This window comes from Dinoponera quadriceps, unplaced genomic scaffold, assembly GCF_001313825.1.
Source record: "Dinoponera quadriceps isolate SergipeBrazil2010 unplaced genomic scaffold, ASM131382v1 scaffold2551, whole genome shotgun sequence".
Lineage (NCBI taxonomy): Eukaryota > Metazoa > Arthropoda > Insecta > Hymenoptera > Formicidae > Dinoponera > Dinoponera quadriceps.
In genome coordinates this window covers 120,751-132,907 of record NW_014556585.1, presented here as the reverse complement: position 1 = coordinate 132,907, position 12,157 = coordinate 120,751, and the positions used below count along the sequence as shown (strand labels likewise).

Sequence of the window (12,157 nt, the reverse complement as noted above, 5' to 3'; positions counted from 1 at the left end):
GATACTTATGCAAAATTTTGTTTCATTTAACATTTAGTCCTTTCAAGATTTTATAAGCACACTAAGTGTCAATAAATTTAATTAATATATAGGTATATACCAAAGAGCGGAAGGGGCAGGGAAGGCTTATCCTTCAATTTTGGCAAGGAGAAACAATTAAATTTTGAAAATCATAAAAATAAGGAAAATACATAACTAATGCATTACAATCTAAATTCTACAAGAAAGTTACACTACGTGTTCTGTAATTAAAATCTAATGACGAATTAGCGACGTTATATAATAATAAATCATGTCCACGGACAAGGTGGCAGTGTTTATTCAATCTGAAGAAAACGACATTATAGACATTCCTAATACCAAAAAACAAATTCTCCTGTTGGACACGGAATGCATTCCGAAATTGATCAAGAACAATGTCTCACGACCTTTTTGTGATTAACCATACGCGTGATCTTCGGTTTTTAAGATCAAACATGTTCCGTTTTATTCGTCGGCTGTTGCGATGATAAAATTGGGAATGTTTTATCTACCGTCGAGATACGATATATCAATTAAACTCCTACATCGCGATATATTTGGCCCGAGCGGGATTAAGAGCCGTCAATTACGCCGTTGACGTTGGATTCAGCGACACCGTGACGAAAATCGCGCGGCACAAACGAGCCTTCAGTATCGTGACAAAAATCGCGCGGCACAAACGAGCCTTTAGTATCGTGCGAATCGATGCGTGTATCCCGTACACTCGTACGGGGCTCGATAAATGAATGAACGATTGTTTTATCCCGATTCCGGCGATAATGACGACATCGCGTATACACCGGTCGTTAATTTATTTCCGCGCGGAACTTTTCCGTCGAGCTCTCAACGTGCGCGCGCGCGCGCGCTCTCGCTCGTTCGCTCGCGCCTATCCGATTATTCGTTAACGCGTTCTCGCGAATAAACGCGAAATTACCGGGCATTCCCACGGTAATATACGCACTCGCGAAACGCGTGTAATTAGAGTTAATTCATTCGCGAAGGATTTAATTGTGTCTCCGTCGTGCGGAAAGGTAAAGCGGAAGCCGATCGCGCGGGGCTCACCACGTTCCTTCGTAAAGCCTGGTCTGTCTAGCGACCGAGCGCCTGTGTTATCGCTGACCCTTCAAAATAAATAGTCTCCCGCCCGATGGAACCCTCCCGTCGGCTGCCATAAATAGTAAACAGAGCGACTCGACTCGAGCGAATTGGAAAGCAGCGTTTCTTTCCCCGCTCGAGGTGAGAATATTTACATGACGACTGTCTCTTGGGATATTTTCAATTTTTCTTTTGCCCGTTGCTCTCGTATCTCCGCGCGGACGACACGAGTCTTCGGTGTCGCGCGTAGAACACTGCGAGAACCGTTACTAGTTGTTTCACGTTGCAAGAGGAAATGCGTTAGATATGTATTATTTAGATGATTGGCGGCGGCACATAGTCCTTGCTCGGTATCAACGTATCTTCGTGCAGCATCATCGGTACGCGCGCGTGTGTGTGTGTGTGATTCATGGTCATGATGAAATCACGAATAGTTGATACGCAAGACTAACAACGCAGCAGCCGGCAGCGTGAGAATATGCGCTACTAATAACAGGGCGCAACGCTCCGTATCGTTCGTTTTTGCCTCCAATTAATTTAATGACAGTAATTAAAGTGTAATCCGGTCGATTAAACGAAGAGATCCCGTTCGAGCCGGGCGTATAATAAATTTACTTACATACATTAGACGTAATAAGCGTAACGGTAGAAAACGTCGTTGCGCGAAATCGGAGCAGAAGTAACTCTCAATAACGCGGCCGCGAACCGAGCTTAAAGGTGGAAACGTGCAATGATTCGTATAATTAACGGTAGAATTAACGGCGGAAATCCTGGTGCGAGAGAGCGGTCAGTCGCAACGGACGCGGAGATTAATCGAACGACGACACGTCGGTGCACGTTCGATCGAGCATGACCGGATTATCGTAAGAAGCGTCGTGACAATAGGAAGGAAAAGGACGAGACGACACGGCGCTCATTCACACACACACAGCGGGGTCCGTTTAACCTCGATCTCTCGCGGCGAGCCGTTTCGCCGCGGAGAGAATTGCGAAACCGGACAAACCGTACGTGGGCCGAAGGGGATCCTCGCGGTGAACCTTATCGGCGAGACGCGAATCGGAGCACGTCGAAACACGTCGAAGCACGTCCGAGCACGGACGAACGACATGCAGCGACGGTTCGATAATCGAATGCGCGAGAGACGGCCGTGCCCGACGACTCCGGCCCCGAGACGTCAGCCTCGGTGGAAGAAGGATTCGTCGAAGCCGCGCCGACGAACGGAGCCGGGAACGAGGAAACGGCCCCGATGCAAAGAGGAAAGGCGAGCAAAAGTGTCAGACTCGCTACGGTGACACCCACCTTGCCAGTGGACCACTCCTTTTGGCTCGCTGACCGAGGATCTTCTCGACCACAGTGACGTTGCCGCTTCTCGCTGCTTCGAGCAGCTCCTGGTCCTTGCCCATGGTCCATTTACACCGCGATCAAGCCGCGATGTTCGCCCGCACACTTGTCAATTTGTGTTTTCACTACGATTACTCGCGTTTCATTGATCCAGCGTGGCCATCTTGGGCGGACTGACGCGCCACCGCGCGGCCGCCTCGCCAGACTGCGTGCTTCCCGTGTGAACGTAGGCACGAGCGAGACGGCAATATGGCGATTCCGGCAAGGCGCATGAATGGAGAGAGCGAGACGGCGCGAGCCGCGTACCGCCGTTACAACGAGTAGCGGAGTGTCAAGTGACAGCTGTTGCACGCCGTACTGATCAGTACTGATCTGCCATCGGCTCTACGCTTAGGCGGCCGTCCCGAGCGAGCCAAGTACATCTTCCTCTCCTTTCTTTTTCCTGCGGACACGTGCCACAGCATGAAACGAGCGGCCGTCACGCTTCTATTGGCCTTGCCGTTGGTACTAGGTAACGCGACGACAGTTACGTCGGAAAATGCGACCGTCAAACACGGTGAGCGTACATAACCTCAATATCCGACGAGCCTCAACGAACGGCTTGTATAAACAATATCTTGGCGTACATACCTACGCACGATGTGTCGATCGTACGTAGCGATTCGGTCGATTAGCTTTTCGAAAGAAGGGAGACCTGATTTTCCTTTTTTTTCGATCTAAATATATACTTCCGCTACGTACAATAGCTGTTCAACAAGATGCGTCTATTTCTTTTTTTTCTTAAGTCTTAAGGGTCCGTCTGCATTGGAAGTAGTAATATGGAGGGAGTAAGGGAGTTCTTCGGTGGAATAAAGCGTGACATCGGAAGTAAGCGAAATGGACCATTTCTTACTCCCTGCTGACATACTACCAATTAATATTCTACTCCGTACTTAATACTACTTATTTCCAATGTAGACACCTTTTACTTGTTACTGCTTACTTCCAATGAAGACGGTTCTTTAGGCTTCCCTAATAGCACAATGCATTGGCGATACATTAGTCTAATATTGGTTATATGGGCATTCGTTGGAGGTACATTGAACGAATGTTGCCCAATATAAAGTCAGCCAGACAAGCAAACCTGTAAAAACAGGTTTTACGTAGTGTCTGCTATAAATTTCTCAACAGCTTGCTAGCAGAAATCTAACAGGATTTGTCAGCATAATAAGAGATTAATATATTGTCAGGATCTAAGGAATCCTGTTATACTTCTGCCAATAAACTATTGACAAAATTTATAGCAGATTTGTGCAAAATCTGTTTCTGCAGGTCTGATTGACTTTATATTGGGCAACATTCATTCAATATATTCCCAATGAATGCCAATACAACAATATTAGACCAATGTATATGATGAATTGTGCTGCTGGGCTTCTTTTTTCTATGGATATATGTTGCGTTTAAAAACGCAATATCATTGTTTAAAATTCACTTATTATGCCTCGATTGAAAATAATTATGGAATTAATCAATATTAAATGATTCTGTGTGTGTGGTTTGTTTGTTGATTCCGTTTGTTTATCTCTGCAAGGTACAAAATAACAGAAAAGAAAGTAGTATTATAGTCCTTGTAAGTATTATGGCTCAACTTATATCTTTTCGCTATTAAATGACGAATCTCAGCGATTACTTATGAAATCATTTGTTTAGCAGCCCGCCGTCATGCAGTAGCGCTAATATGCCAATACACAGCCGGCATTTGTAGTAACGCATTTTTATTCTTGATCATTTCAAAACATTTTCAAAACACATTTTAGTATTTAATTATATATACTTCTTCATTCTTATTAAATCCGGACGTATTATCACACGAATACTTGATTTGTTTTGTTCGTTATTTAACATTTCATTTCACTGTACACATTTCGATTTATGTACAGTTAAACAATAACATGGCATTTTGCTAATCTGGTTCCCCACTAAAATAGATTTTATATGGTCCCTTTTTCAAAGTTTTCACGTCGAAATATCTATTCGATAAGTTGATAATTCAAGTTAAATTGAAAAGTCTATTTGTTTTGTAGAAAATTGTCCTTTTGACAGTTTACAAACTGTCCTTCTGTCAAGTAAATCAACATTTACATTAAAAATTTATTGTTGTATTCATTGTTGCTTCTTCTAAGAGAGTTTATTTTGAAATATATAAGTTTCTAACAGAACACTTTTTTTAAATAAAAGCAATTTTTTTAATTTATTTTTTTGGAAGACTACATTACCACCCCTGCTCCTCCTCGACTTACTACGCAGTGTCTCCACATTTTTATAAATAACGTGTTGAGTGATAAATATTTCATAACTTTGAGTTTAGAATTGAACGAACGACACTTTGACGAATGTAATCGTTAAGTTTTCAATTAAAAATATTGATTATTAACAAATTTATCGTACAAAATGTAAATGAGGGGCCTTTGAGCCACATTTTTTCCTACTGAAATACTTTATTGAAATATTTAGTGTAAATTTTAAATAGTAAGAAACTTTTTTACTAACATATAAACATTAGGTATATTATATTGCAGATGATGCCACAATAACAGCATCTTTGCTGAATTATCGAGAGAATGACATATTCAAGAAACGACTAATTTTACCTCCGTCTAGTGATGTAACGATCACTGTGACGGACGTACCACCAAAATTTTCGTTCATTGTGTTGCAAATTCATACCTACCAATACAATGCTACGTTAGCATACGACAAAACGCTGCTCGGTAAAGTGTCGAAAGGGAGTTTGTTCGGGTCAAACATTGGTCTGTACATGAAAACACGCAATGTAACAGGTCCGTTGCAGGTATTCCTAAAACACGATAACGTACATGATCTCAATGCATTGATCGTGATCGTACCGTACGGTTCAGAAGGTAAGTACAAATAATATTAATTGATAACAAATATCGCCTTTCTCTGTTACACTTTTCTCTTCAGCCGACGTATATTTGATCGAATTAAATCTGACGCTTTTTGGTACAACGTTCGCCAATTAAAATAATATAAAATTAATGGCTATTATATAGACAAAGCAACGTTATTTGTGCGATAAAGGCCGAAAAATCATGTGTTATGTTAAATTAAATAGCCATGTCACATTGATCGTGCGCGGTGGCGTGCGAATAAATCGCGAATCGTACCAAGATGCGTGTTCGATTAATTTGCGACGAATCTCTATTATCCGTCGTGCGTAAATGGGATGAATAGCCGACTGTTTTCGACGGCGGGCGTAATGGCAAAATTAGTAGAGTATCGAGAGAGAGATCCAGCGTTGCGCATTGGCCCGATTGTTGTTTCCACAGCGCCGATACCGGGCGGATGTAACATGGAATTTGAGATCGAAATTGCGCCCTATCAAAAGCTGCGTATAGAGAATGAAATGATAATAGTCGATGCGCAACCGGCCGCGGCGTTCGCCACTAACGGCCTACCGATTCCTTGCGAGAAAAGCCCGGTGCAACACAGTATGTACCGTTTTCTCCTGCCCATGTCGGACTTCAAACTGGAAACGTACTTTGACGCGATTGCGAGTATGCTGACGGTGCAAGATATCGTGCAAAATGGCACCGAGGTATCTCATTTGTTTGTGTTATATAAGACCTGATTGTTTTAGAACTAATGCTGAGCTTTGTTCGTTTCTATTCAACGCTAAATTATACATTTGTTTCACTCTAAAGATAAAAAGTCTGGCTAGGCTAAAACGAACAAATTTATGATCTATGTGTGCAATATCAGTTCCAATACGATATAGCTAAAGATTATCAATATTATTATATCAATTTTCGTTATCTTCGTTAAATTGGTCTTTGCATGCATACAGGATGGCCTACATAACTCTTAACAACTCGATATTTCGGAAACTATTTCATCGATCGTAAAGATTTAAATCTTGAGTTGTACGGATCTGATGGGGCTTCAAATTAGAATGGAAGTTGGCCCCCCAACCCCTATTGTGTGAATTAACTTATATATTCTTAATGGAGACCCGTATAAAAAATTATATTTTTAACTTTTGCGGAAGAAAACAATTTAGTTTTGTCCGAAACATTTTTTTGTCAGATGCTTCTATTAAAAAATAGGACTGTGTGAAGTTTCGACTCACAGTTACATGAAATATTTACGAAATTAAAATTACAGCACTCTGTTGTGATTTATTCAATTTATTAAATGTTTAAAATGTCCACTATGGACATGTAAATATTTATTTGTTTAAATTAGCAAATTATCCCTAACATTTGACAACATTTCAAGAGTCACTGAAGCGCAAGCGTCGCATATTACTTTAGCGATTCCCGAAATGTTATCAAATGTTAGAAATAATTTGTTAATTCGGACAAGTAAATGTTTACATATCCATGTTGGACATTTCGAACATTTAATAAGTTGAATAAGTCAAAATAGAGTGTTGTAATTTTGATTTCGTAAGTATTTCATGACGCTATAAATTGAAATTTCGTATTGTCATATTTGTTAATCTTTCGATTCCCAAACGGGGTGAGTTATCCGCCTCATAAATCATTTTTCTAGAATAGTTCTACTAGTTTGATAATTTTTGCAGATTTTTAAATTGATTTTTAATTGATTTTTATCAATAAAAATCAATGACGTTATTTTATGACAGTATTATATTTATGCATTGATATATTTATTTTAATATAATTTTAACGTCAGATAGATATGATACTATATGGACAATTTTTTGGAGTCAACCGCTCGTCTCATTTGGGAATATACGTCTAAGAAATTAGCATAGATGTTAATAGAAGCATCTGACAAAAAATGTTTCGAATAAAACTAAGTTTTTTCCATAGAATTCAAAAATATAATTTTCTATAGGGAAGTTTCCAATAAAAATTTTAAAGTTAATCCCCGTTCCACCCATGCATTTGGTGAATTAGATATACTTCCTAGATAATTATATGTATTATAATTTATAATAGAAAAAAGGTTGACGTATGATTAAGAATATTTCTTGGTAGATACCACCTGCTCCTACGATCTCAATTATGAGACGTATCTACAGTATGTTCGCCGGTACAGGATTCGTTTATGCTGTAGTCGCCACTTACGGGAATTACTCTTCGGCTTACGTTCCGACCTTCTCGTACGGTTGCAACCCTCTGCTCCATCCGAATAGTTGTAAGGTTTTAAGTACGTTCTCGTGTTTCTGTTTCGTTTTTTAAGACCAAGTTTACGTCAGCGTGATGATGTGTGTTAGATAGCGAGTCGCGTTTAAATAATTTCATGTTTCCGAGCGAAATATATGTGGCAACGGTAATATTATACTTCCTTTCTTTCTCTTAAGAATCCTACGCATCGATATGGTAATATGTAAATTATTTTTATATTTATATCGGCTTTGTAAGTGTTTAACCAAGAAGAGATAGAATCATGGCTGTTGATAACGTACGAATTAGTCTTCGGACGAATTTATTTTTTCAGCAATCCTCGGGAAATATATTTTCCTATTGGATACGAGATGCATTGCAAAATTCATCGAAAGAAAGTGTTGCAATTTTTTTGTGACTGAGCATATTCTTAAACATCATAATGCTGAGAGACTATTGGTCGTACTAAGCGTCTCCTAGGAAAGATTTACACGATCACCCGATATTTCGTCATTTTTTCAGATGAATTGTTCTCGAAGTTTGTTTGCACGATCACCTTATTCATAGGTATCTTCTTGTATTTTACGGGACATGAATCTCGATACCTTACTAAGGTTCGTTTATTACCGGATTGTGCAATGGGTGCTTTTGTCGGTTACACTATAGCGGTGGGTACCGGCGATCCAGGAACTGCAAGTAATTACACGCCATACGCAGAGAATTTTTCTCAAAGATATATATAAACACATTTATCAACCGAAAAAATATCACTATTAGTAGTCTTGCTCTTGCTAGAGTATACTTACAACGTTGAAACGCTTTCAAGGCAATATGGGAAATTTAGAAAGCAGTGAAAACGCCACGATTACAACTGCACATTGCTGTTCGAACCATAGTCAGAAACACAATGAATAACTCATCTTGCCGTTTTTATAGACGCGCATACACAGTAGTAATATATGTTACACAATAGTTACTACACAGAAAAAAAGTGTTAAATTCAAGTAAATTCCAATAAATAGTAAATAGTAACTCCTTAGCAAATTTTTATTTGAATCAAGTAAAATATTTTTCAAGTAAAAATTATCCAAGTTCAAATTATCCAAGTAAAATATTTACTCGATCCAAGTAAAATTTACACCATTCAAGTAGAGAAATTTGTTAAGGAATATTGAAGTAATTATATATATCTGCAAAATTTTACTTTTTCCTCTGTGTTCTGGAAAATAGTTTCCCATAGTAATTTCCCATAATTTTTTGCGCGCCAAATCCGAAAAGAAAAATGTTCTATCATGGCAAATTTATGAGAAAATGTGATTGAAACGCCTTAAAAACGTGTTTCTGATTATTTTTGAAAATTCGTAGCTGACGAACTCGATGTGCGAGAGGTTTCAAAAAGGGCTCAAATTAATGCTTAAATATTGTACTTTAATATGAAAATATTGAATTTTTTACCACCGGCATCATCAAACTTTTGGCGCGCTTTATTTTTAGAGGTTGATATAGTCGCACAATATCAAGTAGATATTAGCGTAATATTATTGTGTAATATGCTATAATACATACAATTTTATACTTTGTAAGAAATGTTACAATATATATATATATATATATATAACTTATATTTTTTGGACTATGTAATAGAATTACTTAACTAATTATTTGGAAAATCGTTATTTTTCAAAATTTGTTTATTTTTTATTTGTTAAATAATAATTGTTTAAACAAATGAAAAAAAAAACATTTTTATTACAAAAGGATACCTTTAGTTCCATGTATTAAATCCTATTGAAATTTTTAATATATGTTTTGCAATGGATCACAATAAGGCAATCATATTTTATCTTGCGAGCGTATATCAATTTTTTTCAAATAAAGCGTGCTTGAGATGCTATAGTGCTTGAATGATTTCATATTTTCATATTAAAGTTCAACAATGTTCAAGCATTAATTTGAACCCTTTTCGAAGTCTATAGAACATTAGTTTTATTGACTACATAAATTTTAAAAATGACCTGAAACACATTTTTGGGGAGTTTCATCCCATTTTTTCCCGTAGACTTGACTTGATAGAACATTCTTACTTACGAATTCGGATTAATTTATAAAATATAAGATTATTTTTTATCTTTCTGATATTTTTTTATACATGTGGTAAATGTATATATAGTCAGATTAAAACAAAAATATCTTATCAAACTACTCGTTTATTGCTGTCATATATAAATTTTGGCTTTAACATAATATCTTAGTCGCGCAACATAAGTCTAATAAATTATTCTATTAATATCCTAGCAAGAAACATTAAATCAATTTGTTGAAATTGACTTTATGTGGATTTTATATAACAATTTTGACAGAATATTTTATAAATGTTTATAAATTGTTACCTGATAATATAATATTCGTGAATTTAAAAATCATGATATAGAAATATTATTTTTAACGTTTGGATCAAATATTGTTAACAATGACGTTGTATACAACATCAAGAACTAGTTGAAAATGTTACATGTTACAAAATATTGCAATAGCGTTGATGATATTTTGCTCACTGTGTTGCTATATTTTTCAGCAAGAATTTTCTGCGTGCTACTATCAAAAGTCTCGATTAATTAATTATACACATCGAGTCTTACTTCGGAAAGGCGTGCGCGGGCGCTTTTCTTTCACAACTGTTGTCTTTTGCAGTTGACGTTCTGATAGGTTTGATATTCGCCGTTCTTGCCATGTGCATATCGCCGTTCCGGCGTATTCGGAAATTCGAGAACCCATGTTTCCAATGGCTCTCCAACCTACCACTAGCATTCCTGTGCAGCTGCGTCGCATACCTCTACGCTCCAGGTACGTGTTAGTGTTAAGACCGAGCTGCACGCGTTTCACGAGACTAGAAGGTCTGCGGATCGCTGAAGCTCCGATCGAAGAAGAGGCGCGTCATTCGCATCGGTTTTTCCCTCTTTTCCCCACTCGCGCTAGTCAATCTCGGTCTCTCTAGGCGAAGACTCGGCGGCACACGCAGGGTAGTGCAGGGCGCGAAAAGGGTGCCGGGAACGGAGGGTGCGAAGGGGAATCGTGGAGGTGGCCTCTCCACGCCGCGGTGTTCGCGAAGGGCTGTTGCGAATTATAGGAAAATAATGAAAGCCAGGCTTAAAAGCGAAGGGATAGAGAGCGCGTCTGTGGGTGGGGAGCCGCTACTCCGAAGTTAGTTCGAGTTTGGCGAAGGGATGAGAGGCGCACAGTCAGTTTCTCCCCGTAGCTTCTATCAATGCTGGCCGCTCATGTGGAAACCTCGCCCGCTGAATCCCCCATGCAGAAGCGGTATGGCGTATTCACGTTGCCTCCCACCTTTCTCACCATAACGCCGCGCAACTACCCTTCGCCACCCTCGCTGAACACGAACGCAAAAATGCGCCCGGCCGCGCGCGGTATGCTCGCGCACACACGCGCCCGCGACGTCGCCGGTCTCTCCCCTCGGCCGGCGCGAACTCCCACGGCACGGGTATAACCAGCTTGGAAGACTCGCATTTACCTAATTGTGTCCCCGTATTTATTCTGCGCCGGGACCTATTTAGATTACACGGTGCGTGCATGCGCAACTAGACGGCGGGGCCGATCTACTACCCCTCCGCTCGACAGATGATCGCGATCGCGTCGTTGTTTACACTGTGGGCCGGCCGCTCTCTCTCGTCGACGTAAAACGGCCGATTATGATGTAACGGGAAGCGGCCGTCCCGAATTAGATCCGGGGGCGAGATCCCCGCTCTGTCCGTTCTGTCGCGAAATGGATCGCGGTGGAAATGTGCGAATATTCTCACTTGTAATTCAGCTTTTCTCTCTTTCTCTTTCTCTCTCTCTCTCTCTTTTCGGGGCATTTCCCTTACTTCGATGTAGCCGGGATGTTTTACGTTCTCGAGTACGAATGGTCGTTCTGGTGCACCTTCGTCAGCTTCACGCTCGCGATCGCTATGCTGCTCATGATAACGCCCTACTTCGCCGAGATACTGACACGAGCGGTTTTCATCTCGTACTTCCTGGTCATTCCGATTGATTATTACGTTGGCACTAACTTGAAATACATTGTCATCACCATCGTCAGGAGGATCACCATATCTGGCTTTCGTTTGGCCTTCGTGTATCCGCCTATTCGGTTCTTCGGTACGTCTGCGTTACTTTACCCTCTTATAGAAGTTACGCTCAATGTTAACAGCGTTTTCCCTGCTTCCAGACTGGTTTCTTATAATGATATGGATTATGCTGATGTTGTTGCAACTCTTAGCAACCTACGCTCAGATATTAATTGATACAAACGATGAAAGACAAGAGTTGTTGCCGGCACGGAAACCCAAAGTCGTAATCATCTTTTCACGGCGACCGAGTATAAAAAACGAGCGTACGTAAGCTTTTCATAATGTTTATTTAAAATTAAAAATTAATTCCTCGATTATTTACCGAGTTTACGATAAGTGTTACAAATAACCGACAAACAGCGATCTGAAGAAGATGAATATATATGCAGTAATAATTATAATTCGATTATATATATATATATATATATATATATA

The 12,157-nt window shown here is 39.6% G+C and overlaps 2 protein-coding genes across 5 annotated transcripts in view; one reads left to right on the top strand and one right to left on the bottom strand.

Annotated features, from left to right (window-relative positions):
• LOC106747898 (ankyrin repeat and SAM domain-containing protein 1A-like) overlaps positions 1-2,644 on the bottom strand; it is a 55,839-nt gene extending 53,195 nt beyond the window's left edge. For both annotated transcript variants that reach the window (XM_014625896.1, XM_014625897.1), the window contains exon 1: positions 2,416-2,644. In XM_014625896.1, the coding sequence (XP_014481382.1) occupies positions 2,416-2,519 (104 nt within the window). In that variant the 5' untranslated portion in view covers positions 2,520-2,644. The remainder of the gene's footprint in view (positions 1-2,415) is intronic.
• Positions 2,645-2,695: 51 nt separating this feature from the next.
• LOC106747900 (transmembrane 7 superfamily member 3-like) lies at positions 2,696-12,148 on the top strand. 3 transcript variants are annotated; one of them, XM_014625898.1, is made up of 8 exons: positions 2,698-3,013; positions 5,019-5,360; positions 5,790-6,058; positions 7,467-7,638; positions 8,118-8,291; positions 10,287-10,439; positions 11,487-11,750; positions 11,821-12,148. In XM_014625898.1, exons 1-8 carry the CDS (start codon positions 2,920-2,922, stop codon positions 11,991-11,993), a joined length of 1,641 nt encoding a protein of 546 aa, XP_014481384.1. In that variant the 5' UTR covers positions 2,698-2,919; the 3' UTR covers positions 11,994-12,148. The 3 variants fall into 3 exon arrangements, with proteins under 3 accessions (XP_014481386.1, XP_014481384.1, XP_014481385.1); XM_014625899.1 differs by lacking the exon at positions 2,698-3,013 and adding an exon at positions 3,023-3,324; XM_014625900.1 differs by lacking the exon at positions 11,487-11,750 and having other exon boundaries at positions 2,696-3,013.
• Positions 12,149-12,157: the final 9 nt, after the last annotated feature.